Source organism: Schistosoma haematobium, chromosome ZW (genome assembly GCF_000699445.3).
Source record: "Schistosoma haematobium chromosome ZW, whole genome shotgun sequence".
Classification (NCBI taxonomy): Eukaryota; Metazoa; Platyhelminthes; class Trematoda; order Strigeidida; family Schistosomatidae; genus Schistosoma; species Schistosoma haematobium.
The window spans coordinates 59,067,559-59,088,199 of record NC_067195.1 but is presented as its reverse complement, the minus strand read 5'-3'; the positions used below and the strand labels follow the sequence as shown (position 1 = coordinate 59,088,199).

Sequence of the window (20,641 nt, the reverse complement as noted above, 5' to 3'; positions counted from 1 at the left end):
TTAAAAATTGTTGATAGATGCATTCACTTGGTATTGTTTATTGAATTTTTCCATTGATGATTAGGACTGCAATTGATCAGTCTCTTATTAGTATACGTGAATACTGTACGTATTGCCTCGATATTGCCTTAATTTACAAGCATTATAAACAAAGATGAATAATGGTTAGCAGTGGAATCCAGGATGCGCGTTTCGTCCTATTTGGAACTCGTCAACTGGATATGCCTGCATCTATCAGGACTCAGTGTCCAAGTGGATAACGCGATGGCGTTTAAAGCAAACGGTAGTGAATTCGAGTCCCGGAGTGAACGCTAACTGCCAGATGCAGGCAGATCCATCTAACGAGTCCCAAATAGCACGAAGCACGCATCCTGAATTCCACTGCTAGCCATTATTCACCTTTGCATATAATGTTAATAGATGGTAACGTTTTATAAAATTGACAAGTGTTACATCATGAGTATAGCATTTTCTAGAGTTCGTTAAAGAGAAGAAAATGGCAAAAGCTTTTCTTGTCTAAAACATCTAGGTTATTTCTAAAAAAATTAATACTAAACATCGGTTTACTAATATTTTTTGACCATAATTCAAATCCTTAAATATCTGAATTTAAGTTGAAATATAAAATAGAAATAATATGATATTGAACAACAATCATAGGTGTGCATAAGTTAATACTTCATAAAATTTAATAATTGAATTCTTGAGCCAATTGAAGATAGACCACCATGGGAAACCTAGAAGCACTGACCGGCTGTTTCGTCCTAGTATGGAACTCCTCAGCAGTGCGCATCCGCGATCTCACGAGGCCGGACGAAACGGCCATCCAGTGCTTCCAAGTTTTCTATGGTGGTCTAGCATCAATTAATTCATGAATTCAACTATTAAATTAATACAATCTCCATAAAACCTTCTAACTTCATAAAATATTCATTTTTAGTCATATTTTGATTATTGTGTAACAATTTACATTTTAATAGTTGAATTCATGAGTCAATTAAAGTTAAACCACCATGAAAAATCTAAAAGAACTGGACGACCGTTTCATCTTAATCTCTGTACTTTTGATAATTTGCAATTTGTTAATACACACTTAGATTTGTATTATTCGTATTTCAACTTAATATTTCAAGAAAAGCCTTAATCTCTAATATGATGGGGATTTTAAAAAAGAAATGTAGAATTACATTCTTTTATTCATTGTAATTTCTTGTTCAACATTAATTCTGTTTTTCTTTCATTTCGCATAGTGATTATTCAGTTCATTATTTGTTCTATTTTCATTGTGATATTTTATTTAGTATAACATTGATTTACTTCAATGTGTTGTTTATTGAAGAAATGATATTTTTTAATTCACTTGATATTGTTTTACTTGAATCTTCCCATTGATGTTTTTGGACTGAAATTGATCAGTCTCTTATTGGCATATGTGCATACTGTGCGTATGCCTCGATATTGCCTTAATTTACAAGCATTATAAGCAAAGGTGGATAGTGGCTAGCAGTGGAATCCAGGACGCGCGTTTCGTCCTGTTTGGGACTGCTAGCCACTATCCACCTTTGCTTATAATGCTTGTAAATTAAGGCAATATCGAGGCATACGCACAGTATGCACATATGCCAATAAGAAACTGATCAATTTCAGTCCAAAAACATCAATGGGAAGATTCAAGTAAAACAATATCAAGTGAATTAAACTTCAACCCATTGCACAAGCAAGTGGCTATCAGGACTCAGTAGCTAAGTGGATAACGCGATGGCGTTTGAAGCGAACGGTACTGAGTTCGAGTCCCAGGGTGAACATCAACTCTGAGCTGCAGGTACATCCAGCTGACGAGTCCCAAACAGGACGAAACGCGCGTCCTGGATTCCACTGCTAGCCACTATCCACCTTTGCTTACTTATAATGATATTTTTTGTATTAAATTAACGTGATCTATGTTCTTCATGGTGCACATGGGCTCCAGTATCCTGCGGGAACAAATGGCATATGAACCAATTGTTGGTCACCGCCTTCCATGGGACTGCATCTCCTTACGATGCTCCACTGCCTTGTGGATCAGACCTTCAGGTCAAAGGCTCGGGGGTGGGTGACCCCCTAAGAAAACCACCTGTTTCGGTTTGGGCACCCGGGCAGTATCAAAGCCCTCACACATATCGAATGAGATTTGTGTGGCGCATATGTATCTGGTGCCCCGTTGTACCAATATTTATGTGTTCAAATAAATAATGTTCGTCATGGTATACAGAGTGGGATTTGACTGTAATTTCATATATGTATATATATTTATTTACTAGTAAATAATCAAAAGTGTGCACAAACAATATATGAGTGTATTTTCATCTAGAGTCATCGTCATTGTGTTCTTGGTATTAATAAATCTTCACTTGTGCCTGTGTTCTGTGCTCTTACTTCGCATTATGGAAGTTGTTGTGGCTCCTCGTATTATGTATAAGTAATGAGTAACGCGGACATTAAAATTGGTGACGGGAATATAACATTTACGAAATGTATCATTTCACTGATTACCATTCAACTTTCATCTTAATGAGTTATTTCCATCCCAAAGTACTTAGTGTAAAGCATATAAAAACAAAAATTAAATACGTGAACATGCAATTAAGTATTATATTGTATTTATGCAAAATTTCAAATAAGAGTTTTAGGAAAACATTTAATTCATTTGTATTATTCTACAGAAGTATCATTTCTATTTTTTAATAACTACATTCAACTTCGAAATGGTGGATGAATGATTTTGATAGAGTTTTGTTCGATCGTGGAGCTTACATCTTTCTTCCGAACGACATCATCAGCACAAACTTCATATAGAGAAGTCTATCTATCCATGACTAAACCATCCAGCTCAGAGAACAAAACTCTATCAAAAGCATACAACTTTATACTTCTATTAAAAATCACCTTTTTAATCTTTTTGAAATTTGGTTGTCTCTTGTTTCAAAAAAAAGAAAAACCGGAATAACATGGTAGCCAGAAAATTTAACCATACTATAAACTTGATGTTTTATCTATCATTAACAATTCATAATGAGGAATTATGACTTTGCAAAAAAACTGAATAAAACATTTGCTCCTAATCAGTATTAGATTACTTATTTTTTATCTTTTATTTTGATATCTTCCATTCATCTTCTCTATTTAAGGATTCATGAGGGCATAACTAATCACTTGGCTCGAGACTGATAGGTCCTGGATCCGAATCTCGCGGGATGCGGGGTCATGGATGCGCACCGCTGAGGAGTCCCATACTAGGACGAAACGGCCGTCCAGTGCTTCCAGGTTTTCCATGGTGGTCTAGCTTCAATTGACTCATGATTTCAATCTGTGACATTACCTTATTGTTTGAAGTTATTTTCATTAAAAAAATTAGAAATTATACGAATCACATGTCCTTTGTACTAGTTTAATTATATAAATATATATATATGAATTAGGTTTTTCCTCATGAATACACTAATAGAAGTTTGATGAAGCTATACTTCTTCATTTTCAAACCAAAAAAAAGAGAAAAAGAAAAAAAATACCCCCAGAAAAATCGACAACTTTAAAGTGAATCAAAGTAATTATTTTCCTGAATAAAACGGTTGAGAAATTAGTACCATACTTACTAATAATGAATAAGTTAATTGAAGTTAGAAACGACTTCATATGTAATTTACTTTTTAACAATAATTTTGAAAATTCAATTCAATTTTTCTTATTGAATCTATATTGACTCATACATAGACGATAATTCACTTTGATGTTGTCTTTCATTAAAAGAAAAATTTATATCTATAGTATAATTATGGATGATAGATGGTTAAACAAGATAAACCATATTTGAAATAGGCAAATTTAGGATTTTCAATATATAGCGAACTTGACCAACTAATATAAAATTTTAATTAAGATAATGGTTGTTTTGTCCTAGTATGGGACTCCTCAGTACTACGTATTCATGATCCTACACATGAGATTCGAACCCAGGACTGTTTGTATCACGAGCGAAGGTTTAACCTTTAGACCGCTAAGCAGGCATCTAACGATGTTAATGTTTAACTTTAATCAAGATAGAATTTCAATTGAGACTTAAACTTTCACAATATATCTTGATTTATCTAAACCTTTGAGCTTCATGACTTTTTAATTTCCTTCTATAGTTTCAAATTTATTTTATAGTTATTATTCTAATTGATAGACAAAAATATAAATGTTCTTTAATTACACTGACGACTTATTAAATAGTCATAAATCACAGACTTATTTAAACTTCAAAATGATGAAATTTTATTTCTTGAAATACGATATCACCACAAACCTAATGAACTTGACGCTATATACAGTTATCTTTTAATTGAATAGTTGTTGATAATCCTTAAGAACTCCTAATATTAATTAAATCACTTCATTTTGATCAACTAATGAATATCATTCTGAATCTATTCTGTCAACTAAGTTTACAAGTAAACACTAACAAACATTATAAAAGTAATAACTTATTCTTTTTATATATATAAGTTGAAATCATGAATCAGTTGAAGCTAGACCACCATTGGAAACCTGGAAGCACTGGACGGCCGTCTCGTCCTGGTATGGGACTCCTCAGCAGTGCGCATCCACGATCACGCACCACGCGGGGCTCGAACCGAGGGCCTACTGGCTTCGCGCGCGAGCACCTAACCACTAGACCACTGAGCCGGCATCCAACGGTGTTAATGTCCAACTTCAACCAATCCACGAAGTTGCGCCACCGTACACCATTGTCTTCAGTGAGTTGTTATCTCACAATGGTGGTCTAGCTTCAACTGACTCATGATTTCAACCTGTGAAATTTCTAAAACTCTCCACAAAACCCATTCTGATATAAGATAAGCTTTATTGTTTGTTCACCTTCATATTGATTCGTCAGTTCAACTGTTTCAGTTCAGTGTTTCTATTCTCTCAAAGATTTATGTGAAAAACATATTCTGTTCTAATTTTTTTCTTGATGAAAGTAGACAGGTAAGTATTTGTGTAAAATAACAATTTGGAATTCACCTTATTATTATTATTTATTATTAAACTAAAGGAAATGCATTCAGTCTTTACTCTTGTTTTCACTGTCTTGTGGTTTCCCATTAACATATATCGCTATCCTGAATCAGTTTTCATTTTTCAGTTGATTGTTTACAGTGATATATTAATAAATCTCTTCAAACATGAAAAAAATTATTTACTGAATTAAAATTGTATGTTTATTTGTCCCGTATTAGTTTCTACCGTTAGATATATCCTGAGGTCGTTTTACAATCTAACCCAATCTTTCATTGTAACCATTTAGATTTTATGGGAGAAATATCCTGGCTTAATATATCTTTTCATGGTTCCTTCAGTTTGATATCATAAAAACTGTCTTCAGTAAGCAAAGCACACGCGTTTCGTCCTATTTGGGACTCGATAGTTGAGTGTTTGTGTATCTCAGACTGAACGATCACTCTGGGACTCGAATTTAGTATTGTTCGCTTCAAACGCCATCGCGTTATCCATTCAACTACTGAGTCCTGGTGGCCACTTGCTTGTGCAATGGGGTGAAGTTTAAATTCGCTTGGATGATGCTATGGCGTTTGAAGCAAACGGTAGTGGATTCGAGTCCCAAAGTGAACATCAACTGCGAGATGCAGGTACATCCAGCTGTCGAGTCCCAAATAAAACGAAGCACGCGTTCTGGATTCCACTGCTAGCCACTATCTATCTTTGCTCAGAATGCTTTTGAATTAAGGCAATATCGAGGTAATATGCTCAGTATGCACATATGCCATTAAGGGACTGGTTAATCACTGTCCTAAACAGCAGTGGGAAGATTTAAATAAACAATTCCAAGTGAATTTGTCTTAGGTACGTGTTTGAAAGGAGATGCTAGTTTTTTTATTTATTAACTTGGATGATTATCTTCATCTAGTTATAAAGTCTGTACACTAGGTACACTGTGAACACCGTTAATTTTAACCGATTAAGAAATCGAGTTGAACTGTCATGTTTTCCTGTTAATTTTTCGTAAAAAACAAACATCAACATTTTAAAAGTTGAGATCTTTCCATTAATCACAGATCGAATTCTACTTTCATTTAAAGATGGAAAGATGCTCAAACCTATAAGAGGAAATTTTTCTTATTACAAAATGGTAAATACAGACAACTTGCAGCATTTTACAGTTGTCCGTTCTTTAGTTGTCTATTATCTTATAAAAAGCTGGTCCTTATTATTTATTGAAAACTTGTACAATAAAAGGAAATCCCACACTACATTACTTTTAGAACTATTACATAATTTAAGCTCTTGACGATTTTTGTTTACTTTGCTAAACTATACAACCCCCTTTTCTATTTAATAATTGAAAACCCTAATTACACTAAGATAACACCTTTCCATTTAAGTAAAAAATTTTTTCACCTTTGAGTTCATATTAAGAATGGTGTATCAAGAGCTGAATTCGTTTTGTTTCTACAAATATATGACATTCTCAACTCTTAAATGCCACAAGTTAATTCTTAATAAAACTTCAACAATATTGATATGTGTTTATTAGAATGTTACGAAAAATAATAAAAACCTATGCATTAGTTCATTTACATCTTTGTGGCAAATGACATACAGGCACGTTTTATTCCATGTATACACAAAAATTCAACTTTCCTTTTTAGATTATTTTTACTAGCTATTCTTCGACTACTCAAAATCACTAAATAGCCTTGGAAAAGCTATGATAAAAGTAGCATTTTAGAACCGATTGATGTTAGACTACCGTTGAAAACCTGGAAGTACTAAACGGCTATTTCGTCCTATTGTGGGACTCCCCAGAAGTGCGCATCCGCAATCCTCCTCGCGAGGTTCAAACCCAGGATCTATCAGTCTCACACGTTGGCGCTTAAACATCAGACCACTGAGCTGGCATCCAATGGTGTCAATGTCTAGCTTCAACCAACCAGCGAAATGGCGCGACCATCTTCCATTGTACTGAAGTAGATAACTGTATCTATCCGACACGGATTAGCTCCACTGATCACTGGCCATGATCTCAATCATAAACTTAATAATCTCCACGACCCCACACTAATAACATGTTACAAATGAGTACAATTCTTTTTCATACAAGAATCAGTTAAAAAGCGCTTTTTGATTGAGATCATGAACCGATCGATGCTAGACCATCACTGAAAACCTGGAAGCACTGGACAGTCATTTCATTCTATTGTAGGACTCTCCGCGAGTGGGATCGTGGATGAGCACTGCTGAGGAATCCTACAATAAGACGAAACGGCCTTCGATTGCTTCCAGATTTTCAATGGTAGTCTTACATCAACCGGTCCATGATCTCAATCAAAAAAAAACTTAATAATCTTCACAAACCTATACTGATAAAAAGCGCTTTCACAATATTTACCCGTAATTGTAGTGACATTGGTAATTTTCTTTATTTATATGTAAAATACATTGTAAAAATATCAATCTAATGATGATTCATATAAATTATTGAGTTTCCATATAAATACATTTTAGTTGGGTACTCTCTATCAATTTAATACGAAGTAAATTTACTTAGATACTTAAGAAAATGTATCTGTTTTATAGCTTAAACGTACAAATGTTACGTTTTATTATTTCATGTTTTTGCTTCATTAACTATTCTTATTCATTATATATACATATATACACTTGTACATGGCAATGGTATGTTCCCATATATCTGAACATATAAAAAGCTATACTGTATTAGCTTTCCATTGTTTGCTTATAATATTCTATGTTATAGTCTAAATATTCATAAAATTGTAAAGCAAAAACAAAAGAAACTAAAATTGCCTACCCTTTCTATTTATATGTAAATTTATTTCGAATCACATGTATATTCCCAATAGAAAGAATCCAAAAGACAATTTCATCACCAATCTGACCTTATACATCATCTAAAGGTGAATAATAGTTTGTTTGTTTTTTTGTTATTAAAAATTATCTATCACACATATTATAGAAATTTCATGTATAGGGAAAAAAAGGAAAATTAAAATGTTGCAGACAAATAATGGGAAATAGATGGAACAAACTGAGACAGAGAAATTGTAAGGGAAAAAAAAAGAATAGTCAATATGTATTTCATCTAAACTAATTTACACAGATTACAACCTTTAGGGATTATTATATCAATAAGATTTGCATACATACATATATATAAGAATGACTATGTTTGTAGATATTCGTGAATATATAAGATCATTTAAACCATAATAATTAGTACCTGGTTTGTCATTAGAAATTTTTTTATTGAAAAATCACATACATTCAATGTTTCTATTATTATTATTATTATTATTATTATTATTATCAGAAGGGGTTTTGTGGAGATTTCAGAAATTTCTAATGGAATAAGTTTTAAGGGATTTCAGTTGTGTGTTCTCTTTCAACCAATTTTATAAGTTCTCTTTATTAGATAAATATGAACATGAAAAATGTACAACAATAGTTGCTTAGCAAACTATTCATTAGTCTTTATTTGAGATTCATCAAACAATAATAATAATACCAATAGTTGAAATCATGAGTCAATGGAAGCTAGATCACCATGAAAAACCTGGAAGCACTGGACGGTCATCTCGTTCTAGTATGGGACTCCTCAGCAGTTTCAATTGACTCATGATTTCAATTATTGGAATTATTAAAATCTCCACAAAACCCCTACTGATAATAATCATCTGCTCACTGGTAACTGACTTCAAGAGACACTCCTGGAGTTCTGTTGAGAAGCAGTGACCAGTGGAGTTCAACCGAGTCTGTTATGAGGTAGTAACTCACTGAAGACAATGATGAGTGTGTCGCTCAATTTCGTGGATTAGTTGAAGCTAGACATTAACACCATTGAATGCCGGCCGGTTCAATGGTCTAATGGTTAAGCGCTCACGCGTGAGACTGATAGGTCTCAGGCTCGAATCATGCGGGGAGTGAGATCGTGAATGCGCACCGCTGAGGAGTCTCATACTAAGACAAAACGGCCATTCAGTGCTCCTAGGCCTTCCATTGTGGTCTAGCTTCAATTGACTCATGATTTCAACTATTGGTATTATTATTATTGTTTGATGAATCTCAAATAAAGACTAATGAATAGTTTGCTAAGCAACTATTGTTGTACATTTTTCATGTTCATATTTATCTAATAAAGAGAACTTATAAAATTGGTTGAAAGAGAACACACAACTGAAATCCCTTAAAACTTATTCCATTAGAAAAAACTAAAAAAATATTCTGATTAGTGATTTATGATTGAGTTTAGAATTTAAATTATTTCTATGAACAATGATTACAATTTCGATGATTTTTATTCTGGTTAGCGTTTTTTTAGAAATGTTCATTTTTTTGGTGCTGGTGGCGGGACGGGATGAGGCTGATAACTCCTTACTCAAACTTCTTTACATGACCTTTGGAACTGCAGTAATTCTAGAACTGCTTTATGTGGATTAAATATTGATAATGCAACTAAAGTATATATTTTTTATCAGAAGGGGTTTTGTGGATATTGTAGTAATTTTAATAGTTGAAATCATGAGTCAATTGAACCTAGACCACAGTGAAGAACCTAGAAACACTGGGCGGTCTTTTCGTCCTATTGTGGGCTTTTTCAGTAGTGTTCATTCACGATCACGCCTCATGAGGTTCGAACCCAGGACCTGTCAGTCTCGCGCGCGAACGATAAACTATTAGACCACTGAGCTGGTATCCAACGGTGTTAATGTCTAACTTCAACTAATACACGAAATTGAACGAAACATCCACCATTGTCTTCACTGAGTTACTATCTCACAACAGACTCGGTTTAACTCCAATGGTTACTGCTTTTTATCATTTTACTCCTGTAAATGTTAAGTGCTATACAAAAATATCGACTCAACAAGACTAAAGTAAGTGAATTTCAAAGCAAGGCGTTGGATGTAGTCACGAAACTATGGCATTATGATCTTATAAATTTGTAAATTATAGACTGTTAAACAATTAATGTATTGAAGATAAATCTCATAAATAAATGACTACAATTGAAGAACCTTTGAGAATTAGAAAGTAAAAGAATGATTTTAAGAATAATTCGCGTTACTTCAAAAGTATATGCCGGTAACTTTACACTCCTTTTCCCATAAGGGGTATGAAGACCTTAAAATTATTGTATAAATATTCGTTAGTCTGAGAAGTTCTGATCGAAAGATTGTGTGATGAAATGTATCCCATGAAATCTACAAAATACTTACGTAATATCATTTTCATCTCATCATTTACTTTATTTTACGATGTACGACTTAATTTGCTACTTAATAATTATATTCATTTTCATCTATTGTTTTTTTTAGTTGCGATTGGTTGTAATTCACGTCTACTCGCAGATCGTATTTTGGTCCCTGATACTTCATTTCAACATTCGAGTGCTGCTACTTTACAACATGGAGCTTCTGCTGCTCGGTAAGTCAACAACACCCTATACATATTGTAATGAACGAGAACTCATATAGAGACAACCAAATTATTGTTTAATATCAAATTACAGAATGTCTTCGTAAAATATGAGAACTTTTAGTGGCCCTATATCCGATACTAATTTGATTGTATAGGGCCACTAAAAATCATACATTAAATACTTCATTTACAAAATTCCATCAATTATCCTTAGCGATCTGTCTGATTATCCCAATTCCTTTCTAGTTCCGTTTCTGTCTTCTTCAATTCGATCTTCCTAGCTTTCTGCTACCAGCCATTCAACTTTTGATTGGTGTTGCATACTACTTGTGTCTATCGACATAAGTAGCATACACCACAATATTATATACACTGTCTTAAAATAAATGATAAATATAAACATGATAAATTTTATACATATGTAGGTGCAATTTAATAACTTTTCTTAATTACTTCATATTGCTCCGTGTTGACAAAGAATTACTCCATAACGTAGGTTTCCCCAACATCAGGCATAACAAAATATAATTCTAAAACTCCATTTAGTCAAAATAATATACATGTCACTTTAGTTAAAACTTGATCCTATTAAACAAGGCTATGAAAATTCACTGATACAGACTTAGATTATTATTATTGTTGTAGGAAAAAACTAATTAGAATTAAATAACCTTAGTTATAGGATTCAGCAGGCTAACTTATCAATAATATGGCTATCTTATACACAACTATAATTTACATGTAGAAATGTAAGAAAAATGTAAGGGTGATATACACTACTGAATGATATTGAAGTAAAACAGAGGAGTCTTTTTCTTGGAAAAGAAAACATTTAACATGAAAATTAATGGGTGTGACTATAATTTATGAACAGACCAATCAGATTTACGATGACAGGTCTTGAATTTTGGCGCATCATTAATTTATTCATCTAGTTAAATAGAATTTCGGCTTTTTTAACTGATGTCAGTTTGTGATAAATAATCGAAATCTAATTCCTAACCCTAGCTATCAACTGTAAATATTAATCCTAATTCCTTACACTGGCTTATAACTCTCATTTAGCCCCAGTAGATAGGGTCAATGTTCTCAAAGGTCTTTTTAGTGTCGCTCAATCCCCTATATAATAATAATAATAATCAAATGACTGAACAATATATGATTATAATCTATTCATTCAATAATTTGAAAAAAGGATAAATTATAATAATCCGAAAATGAAGTAGACATTTTAGTTAACCTAACCAAGGTAAAAAACAAAACAACCTAATTTCTTGAAATTATATAAAATAATGTTTATTAGAACAATTTCAGTGTTTAAACATTGTGCTTAGAAGATTTAGTTAATGAACTATAACAATATTATCATGTCAAGAAATCCTAATTGTAACAATATTCATATATTTAATTCATTTGGTCAATGTTTAAGTAGCATCATTATTGTTAGTGTATGTTTTTTAAGTAGATATAATCTTTGAAATAGACTTTTTGATGCTTGTTTTTATGTTTTTATGTCTAGTTGTTGTTGATGTTGTCGTTGCATTTCTATTTAGAATTGTCTGACTTAAATATCTCTTGCGGTTAAATCATCCATATATAATGATACTTATGCATGTCTAAGTAATACCAATGATTATTCATCCATTAATCTAGATCAGAGACAAACCAATACCATTTGGCTCTAGTTGCCAAACTCATTTGAATATGTGGAGATGAATGAATTTCTAAAAAAAAAACAACAATAATAACTGGATATCTTAACCCTGAGTTTCCAAAATAAAAAAGATACTACTCTAACTTATAAGCTCAAGAATTCTTTAGTTGAAATTAAGAGACTATGTTGAAAATAGTAAGAACATTTGTAGAATATATAACTCCATTTACATGGTTTAACTATCCAGATAGTTTCATAAACTGTATAAAATGTAACAATGCACTTATTATTAAATATCAATAAATCTTCATTACTTTGAAAGGATAAAGTGGATTATGTAAGTTAAATGTAAAAAATTGACATACAACTGCAATGTTAGAATAATACACAGATCTATTAAAATGACTAAATGTTATACTTTACCGAATTTATTACAAATTAAACAATCTAGCTGATATTTTTAAAAATGTGAATCTCAGGAGATATATTGTAATTTTGATGGAGTTTTGTTCTCTGAGCTGGATGGCTTGGTCGTGGAGTTTTCATCGTTCTTCTGGACGACATCATCAGCACAAACTTCAGATAGAAGTGAAGTGTACGAATTTCTTCATATGCGTTCCACGACCAAATCATCCAGCTCAGAGAACAAAACTCCATCAAAATCATCCACCTAAGCTATAAATCTTCTCCACCATCTCAATATATTGTAATTCACAATCGTATTTGTAATTCAAAGAACCTTTAGCCAGATATTGTACATGAGATAATTATAAACTATATAAGTAGCTTTTTTCGCTGATATGTTCTTTAACAAACATAAATTTAAAGAACCGTACGCTTATTTAATTTTTTATACTTTTGAATATGTTAAATATGTACTGAAATGTTATGCTCAAACATTAATATGCCTAATAAGCGTACTAAATAGGAGAAGGATCAATCAATACGGATAAAAGTGAATCAGTGGATTTGATCAGACTTCACTAGCATATAAAAAAGTTTCGATATACTATGATTGGTGAATGAACAGTAGTCATATTATAAATCATCAATAATGCTGTTAACGAACTGAGTCGATATAATCATTATTTAGTAACCCTTATGAGGAGATATTCTAGATTATCATTGAAAATAGAAATGTTTTTGTAGAATATATTTCATCTCCAATGATTTCTTGTGTTTTAATGACTCAGGGATAATGCTTTTAGGACTTACAAGCATATAATTTTATAACTCAGTAACCTCATTTCAAAATTAGTTTTAATAAACTAGTTGTATTGGTCATTCATCTTTGCATTCTGTCAGTAGTATATTCAATAAGAGTTCTTCGAAAAAGATTATTTCTATAATAAGGACTAAATATTTGAATGTTTTGTTAAACATTTCAGTCACCCAACTTGCTGAATATCATGTCAACATATGTTTCATCAAAAGTGATATAAACCATGAACTCTTCAAATAAGAAATTCAAAAGAATTACAATGTTTATTTAACAAAATCACTGATTTTAGTAAAAGATGAAACACATTACAATAATAATAAAACTTTTCAAAGTATCTGATACGAAATGTCTAAAATTAAATATTCTGTCAAATTTATTAAAACATCACAATATAAACAAACTTTAGATTTAAAATCTAAATTTAAAAAAAAAGGAAGAGTTAAGTTTCAGGAAAAGACCACATTGAAATTTAAAATGTAGACTGTTAACATTGTTTACAATAAACAGAAGTAATTTCAATAGTTGAGATCATGAGTCAATTGGAACTATACCACAATGGAAATTCTGGAAGCACTAAATGGCCGTTTCTTCCTGTTGTGGAACTGCTAAACAATGCACACCTGTGACTTCGCCTCGCGGGATTCGAACCCGAGACCTATCAGTCTCATGCGTGAGCGCTTAACCATCAGACCACTGGGTCGGCCGACATACAACGGTGTTAATGTCTAACTTCAACTAATCCACGAAATTGAGCGACACATCCACCATTGCCTTCCGTGAGTTACTACCTCATAACAGACTCGGTTGAACTCCACTGGTCACTGCTCCTCACTAGAACTCCAGGATATATCTCTTGAAGCCAGTCACTAATGAGCATATGTTGATTAGTATCAGAAGGGGTTTTGTGGAGATCGTAGTAATTTCAACAGTTGAGATCATGAGTCAGATGAAGCTAGACCATCATGTAAAATCTGGAAGCACTGCACGGCCGTTTCTTCCTATTGTGGTACTACTCAGCAGTACGCATCCACGACCCCACTTCGCGGGATTCGAACCCAGAGCCTATCAGAGAAGTGACTTAAATGATTCGAGAGATTTCATTACTGAAACCAGATTCATTAAAAATTTCTTCAATGACATTTTCATTTTGTTGTTGTTGATTCAATTAGATGTTTTATTGATTTCCTCTTCTTCTCTTTCTGATAATGTTGATGATTGCGTGATAACTGATATTTGCGGGAAAACAATCATTTGATTATTTGTTGACATTTATGAATATTTTTACTGAAGTTTTCAAGTATTATTAAGTTGACATTTTTCAGAGATGTAAAAACGAAAATAAAATTGATTTTATCACAAATAAATTCTAAATGAAATATTGATTTATAAATAACAGACAATGTACACAATTTACATGATATAAGAACACCATACAGATACTAAAAATAATAAAATGTTCACTTATTGGTTTCCAGTCAAATCCTTAACATTAAAAGATATATCTATTTTTTTCTTCAAATTAAACAAACTGAATTCCATTACTTTTTTTAGTATCGAAAACGTCTAAGCACTATAAGTTCGTCGAATCCTTCATAATGATAACTTGATTTTATAAGCAAAGAAGGATTATGGCCTGTAGTGGAATCAAGGACGTGAATTTCGTCCTATTTGGGACTCACCAGATGGATGCACGTGCATCTTAAAATTGATGTTCACTCTTGGATTCGAACTCAGTACCGGTCTCTTCAAATGTTATCGCATTATATACTGAGCTATTGAGTCCTTGTTTTTCCCACGTTACAGCTGATGGCGGTAGAAGTTTTAAAATAGGATTCAGTGCAGTTTGTCATAACTAACTATCTAAATAATGTATATAATCTTCAATGAAGAGAGTTTATTAACCTCCTTATCAATACTAATAAGTATGACTATAAATTATACGTAATGTAATTTTCAAAATGGCTGTCTGGTATATGCTACTTATGTCTGTCGACATAAGTAGTATGTAGCACCAGTCGAAAGCGGAAAACGTAGCAACAAAAAGCCATTAAGTGTGACTTAAAGAAAACAGAAACGGAAATGGAAAGGAATTGTGACTTGAATTATATACAATGTGAAGAACAAACGATGGAAATTCGCAAATGAAATATTCATACTCTACCAAGAGATTCTGTAATTTTGTGTTAAAGTACGGTTGGCTGTCTTTCACCTATGTTCTCGTTCTTGATAAGCACTGGTAGTGTTTATTCACGTTCCGAAACATGACACAAACAGTGTTTTGATATTTAATAAGGCAATTCGGTATATTTATCACAATTGTCAGTTTACTGACAGTCTAAATATACAATCTTGGTCTCTTGTTGACAACCATCTCACCCAAATAGAACTGTAATATATGGATTAAGTATTGTATGTTTGCTCATAAACTATAGTTTATCACAAATGATAAGTTTATTAGTTTTCATGAGCACGATGAACATAGAACCTGAGAACATGAGAAATACGAAATTGGTCATAATGAAGATGAATTGATACTATTAGTGAGATCCAAGATGCGCGTTTTACACTATTTAAAACTTGTCAGCTGGATTGCGGATAATTAATGCTCATTTGTCAAAATTCAGTTAAGAATACCAACAATGAAATAACTCAATTATTCCTATAAATTAAAAATAAAATTGATTATTTTAGATTTAGAAGGCCCTGGGTTTAATCCCGCGATCGGGATCGTGGATGTGCACTGCTGAGGAGTCCCATAATAGGACGAAACGGCCGTCCAGTGCTTCCAAGTTTTCACTGGTGGTCTAACATCAATCGGTTCATGATCTCAATCAAAAATTACAAACACTTTTACACATGATAACCTAAAAGTACATTTTTTAATGCAAATAGGGAAAAGAAAAAATCAACGGTATTCATGATTAGTGAAATTTAATTTTTTAAATATTTTCTGGCGGCATGTTAATATTAAATGATAAAGCGTGAAATTAGTTTGAAAATGTGCTTTCTATTATTTTTTTGCTATAAAAGGACCCACCTAAGTTCGATAACTATTGAAAATCAACAGCCATTGGTTACCGGTTTCATTCTACGATAGAATTTCTCTGAAGTTCTTATCCATGACCATTATGTTTTACGAAATGAAATTAGGATCTAGACTACTCAGCCGATATCTAATAGTTTACGTGTTCAACTTTATTCAGTTCGCAATGTTGTCCAACCATATTTTATCGTCTTTAGTGGGTGATAGCCTTACGCCTGACTCAGTTGACCTCCACTACTAGAACTCCGGAAAATTCTTCTTAAAATTCTTTCCTAGTTAGCCCCTTCAGCGCGACCTAAAAGACTTGAATTCGATCCTTGATGTTGTTGTGATTCCTCACTTCTACGAAGTCACACACTTGGACGTAACAACTTTCCAGTGATTTCAGTTTTCAATAGCTGTCGAACTTAAATCGGTTCGTGTACTCAAGACATCCAATATTCTCTACAAATCCTTCACATTATTATAACAAATATTCCATTCTTTAGCACGAGAAATTAACCTACTTTCTAATAATTTAATTAGTAACGAACAAACATTCCCTTAAAAATATGACTATTGGAGTTTGGAAATTAAACAACGTAAATATTAAACTTCAGTCTGGTTTCAATGGACCATGAAATTTGGAATTTGTTTGACTATATAAACGTTCAGATTAATATATATATATATATATATATATATATATATATATATATATGTTGGACTGGAACACCCGAGGTTTTAAACAATCTAGATTTGGTTGGAAAAAATGTTCTCATACTGTGATCCTGCCTAAAGTTTAAACTCTGTAAATTCGCTAATTTGTTTTTTTTTTTAAATTGTTATGTTTATGATATAGCAAATCTTCTAAGGGGCCACATGCCCCCAAATACCCTGGTACTGCTGAGAGTGGGGAGAGTCCGCTCTCCCTCTCGAAATACTCTCATATGGCCACGCGTATATAGCCTATGCCAGGGAAGTCCTACTCACTGCCTCCTCGTGGCGGGGGTGTTGTTTACGAAAATGAGAGAACGGAAAGCAAATGTCCGGCGCTTTAACCGGATTCCAAATCAATGGTGCACATGGGCTCCAGTATCCTGCGGGAACAAATGGCATATGAACCAATTGTTGGTCACCGGCTTCCATGAGACTGCATCTCTTTACGATGCTCCACTGCCTTGTGGATCAGACCTTCAGGTCGAGGGCTCGGGGAGTGGCCTCCTAAGAAAACCACCTGCTTCGGTTTGGGCACCCGTGCAGTATCACAGCCCTCACATATATCGAATGAGATTTGTGTGGCGCATATGTATTTGTTGCCTCCTTGTACCAATATCTATGTGTTAAAATAAATAAATAAATAAGGGGCCACATAAATACTGATGTAACTACAGGACCTAGAAGGTACTTGTCATGAACCAGTTTAAAACTTCATGTTAAAAATGTATATTATATTGGATTCATGTTTCAGTTGACAAGTCAACATATTTATTATTTGTCTGTCCAAAGAAAATATTTCCTTATTGATGATGGAATTTATCATTATGTAAAAATCTATATCATTTACCAATTTAAAGTCTTAAGAAATCACCTCAAAAACATGTATAGAATTACTTAGGCGTAAATTCTTTGTAAATTGTTTTTTCACAATAATATCAGACAGAAATGAAGACTTTTCAATGAACAAAATTGTCATATGTCTCTTTTACCGAACCCTAATGAACTGATTAAAACTACCTAATAAATGTGTAGTAATAGTATGCTTACTAAAATCTACAAGTAGATGTCGCAATATGATGCGAGCAGACTCTCTAATTATAGTCTTTTATAGATGCAAATTTTGAATGTTTCTTCATTATTGGGGATTAAATCTAGTTGTGAGCTGGCAGTCATTTCACTAAATTGATATCAGACATCAGTTCAAAGATTTATGTACATTATCAAAGTATACTTTCTCAATTAAACACTAATTTAGTTAAACGTATGCCAGTTTTGAATATTGGTCACTGATTTTAAAGTGTTAAAATTTTAATCATAAAACAGGACATACATTCATCACCATTTGAAATCTAGCATTTACACATGAAATGTTAATTACAATGCTTTGTAAAATAGCATTCAATTAATATATGCAGAGATGGATGATGGCCATCAGTGGGATACAGGACGCGCATTTAGTTCTGCTTAAGGCTTATCAGCTTTATATACCTGTATTCCAGAGCTGATGCTCACCCCAAGACTTAAGACCAGTACCATTGACTTGGAACGTTATCCTTATACCCATTCAGCCACTATGTCAAAAAAGCCAACAGCCAACTGATGAGTCTCAAACGGAACGAAACGCGAGTCCTAGATTCTACTGATAGACACCATACACCTCTGTACATAATGCTTGTGATTTTAAGGCAGTATCGATTTAATCCTCACAAGATGTACATTGATGTTTCATTGTTATTCTGATTCAAAATGAACAAATTTGTTAAAATGTTTTTTCTAATCTGTTACTTAACCCTATAATTAAGTTATATATATATCTACATATAACTATATATTTATATATTTGTATGTATTTGAGATTGTACATGTTGATGATAAGTTTATGGTAAGGTAATCCCTTGTTTTAATTTATCTTTTATATGTTATGATGTGACTTCTAATATGAACATTTTGATGCTACCTTTTTTTGTGAACATTTTCATATAAAATCTTTCTTGTCAAACATTTTCCAAATTCTACAAATAAATGTTTCATTATTAAAGGAAGGATTGTTATTAGATTCTGTACTAGAAGTCAGAAATTAAATTACATGGTTTGTAATTATTTATTCATTTTTTAAAGATAAGTATTGAACTGGGATAGAACAACTAGATTGAACTGAGTATATTTGGTGAGCTCGATAGCCTGAGACAACCAAAATTGAAATCTATTAAAATACTGTCACAAAAAGCTAGTCATTGCTTATTCTTTATTCATGTACATAATATTGGTTGTAAAACTGCCATAGTGATTGATTACCAAAACGTGGCATCAGTGCTTGAAGTCACTAACTTCTAGTCTGAGCCATGTTGGGAGATGCAGACTACTTGGTTGGGGTCCGCGTGACTATCGTAACCAATGGTTGGAGACTCTTGGTAACATGGCTCAGAATCGATCAAAATGGCATTGGTGTATACACTCTCTGTCTTCCCTTAAACTAAGAGATTAAAATCACTTCATATCTTTCTTTCTACGAACTAATTCTTTCTTCTTGTACTATATCCTTATATGCAATCTTTCTTTTATATACTACCACCTCTGAATTAACTACTTTTATGAATCCGGTGTCCATCTTGTTGTGTTAATGATGTATGGCAACTTGGACCGATACATATATGTGCCTGGTCCTATGTTGTAGCTGACTGACTGAACCGATGCTTTAATGAAAGCCTAGGTACTATCATTTAGTGTTGTTGTTTAGGAGTATTTATTCATTGGTTTAATTCGAATTTACTTTTGAAGTATAATTTTGTCCACTGTCAGTATTTACATACAATAACAATCATTTTATTGAATACTTTACAATGAAATACAATGAAAAAATATTATAACGTTTTAATTAGGCCTTTTTAAAGAAATTTCAAAATAGTACCCTGAAGCCAAGATATATGAAACATGAACATTCATTCGTTATAATCTAATTCTAAACATATGAGTTGTTTTCTATTCCTATGTGGTTTGTAATTCATTTTACATGTTGAGATAGAGTTGACTCAGCTAATATTTTGTTTATTCTTTTCTTTTCTTAAAATCAAGACCTTTATCATTATTATTGTCATTCATAGTTAAACTTGTCTACTCCATGTGATTATAACGACTGTATTGTGATGATAAAGTTTGCATAATTGAGATTACCTTTGTTGTTGATGATAATGATGATGTCGGATCCATACATGATTTATCTACCTATTAATCAGTTAAATGACTAATACCCTTTATATACATATATTACTGACCCTTATTCATCAGAAAATTAGAATTTCCATCTAACTTCCAGTTTCCTTCTTTTTATAAGTTTATATATTTCTCTCATTGATATTTTCCATTCTCAGAGCTGTCTCTATTTCTCTAATATGTTTTTCTTCACTTCCATTCAATATGTTTATATTAATGTAAAACAAATATGTGTCTATCATTGAATATATTATTTATGAAATAATCCGTAAATAAACATCAATAACCGGTGAAACATACAATTCATAGATTGGAGCATAAATATGTACTGATATCT

The 20,641-nt window shown here is 32.5% G+C and overlaps 1 protein-coding gene across 1 annotated transcript in view; it reads left to right on the top strand.

Moving 5' to 3' along the window:
• The window catches only part of MS3_00004016 (uncharacterized protein), a 114,985-nt gene that overhangs the window by 54,332 nt on the left and 40,012 nt on the right, over positions 1–20,641 (top strand). Inside the window, exon 2 of the mRNA XM_051211897.1 lies at positions 10,374–10,482. Coding sequence (XP_051072020.1) covers positions 10,374–10,482 — 109 coding nt within the window. The remainder of the gene's footprint in view (positions 1–10,373; positions 10,483–20,641) is intronic.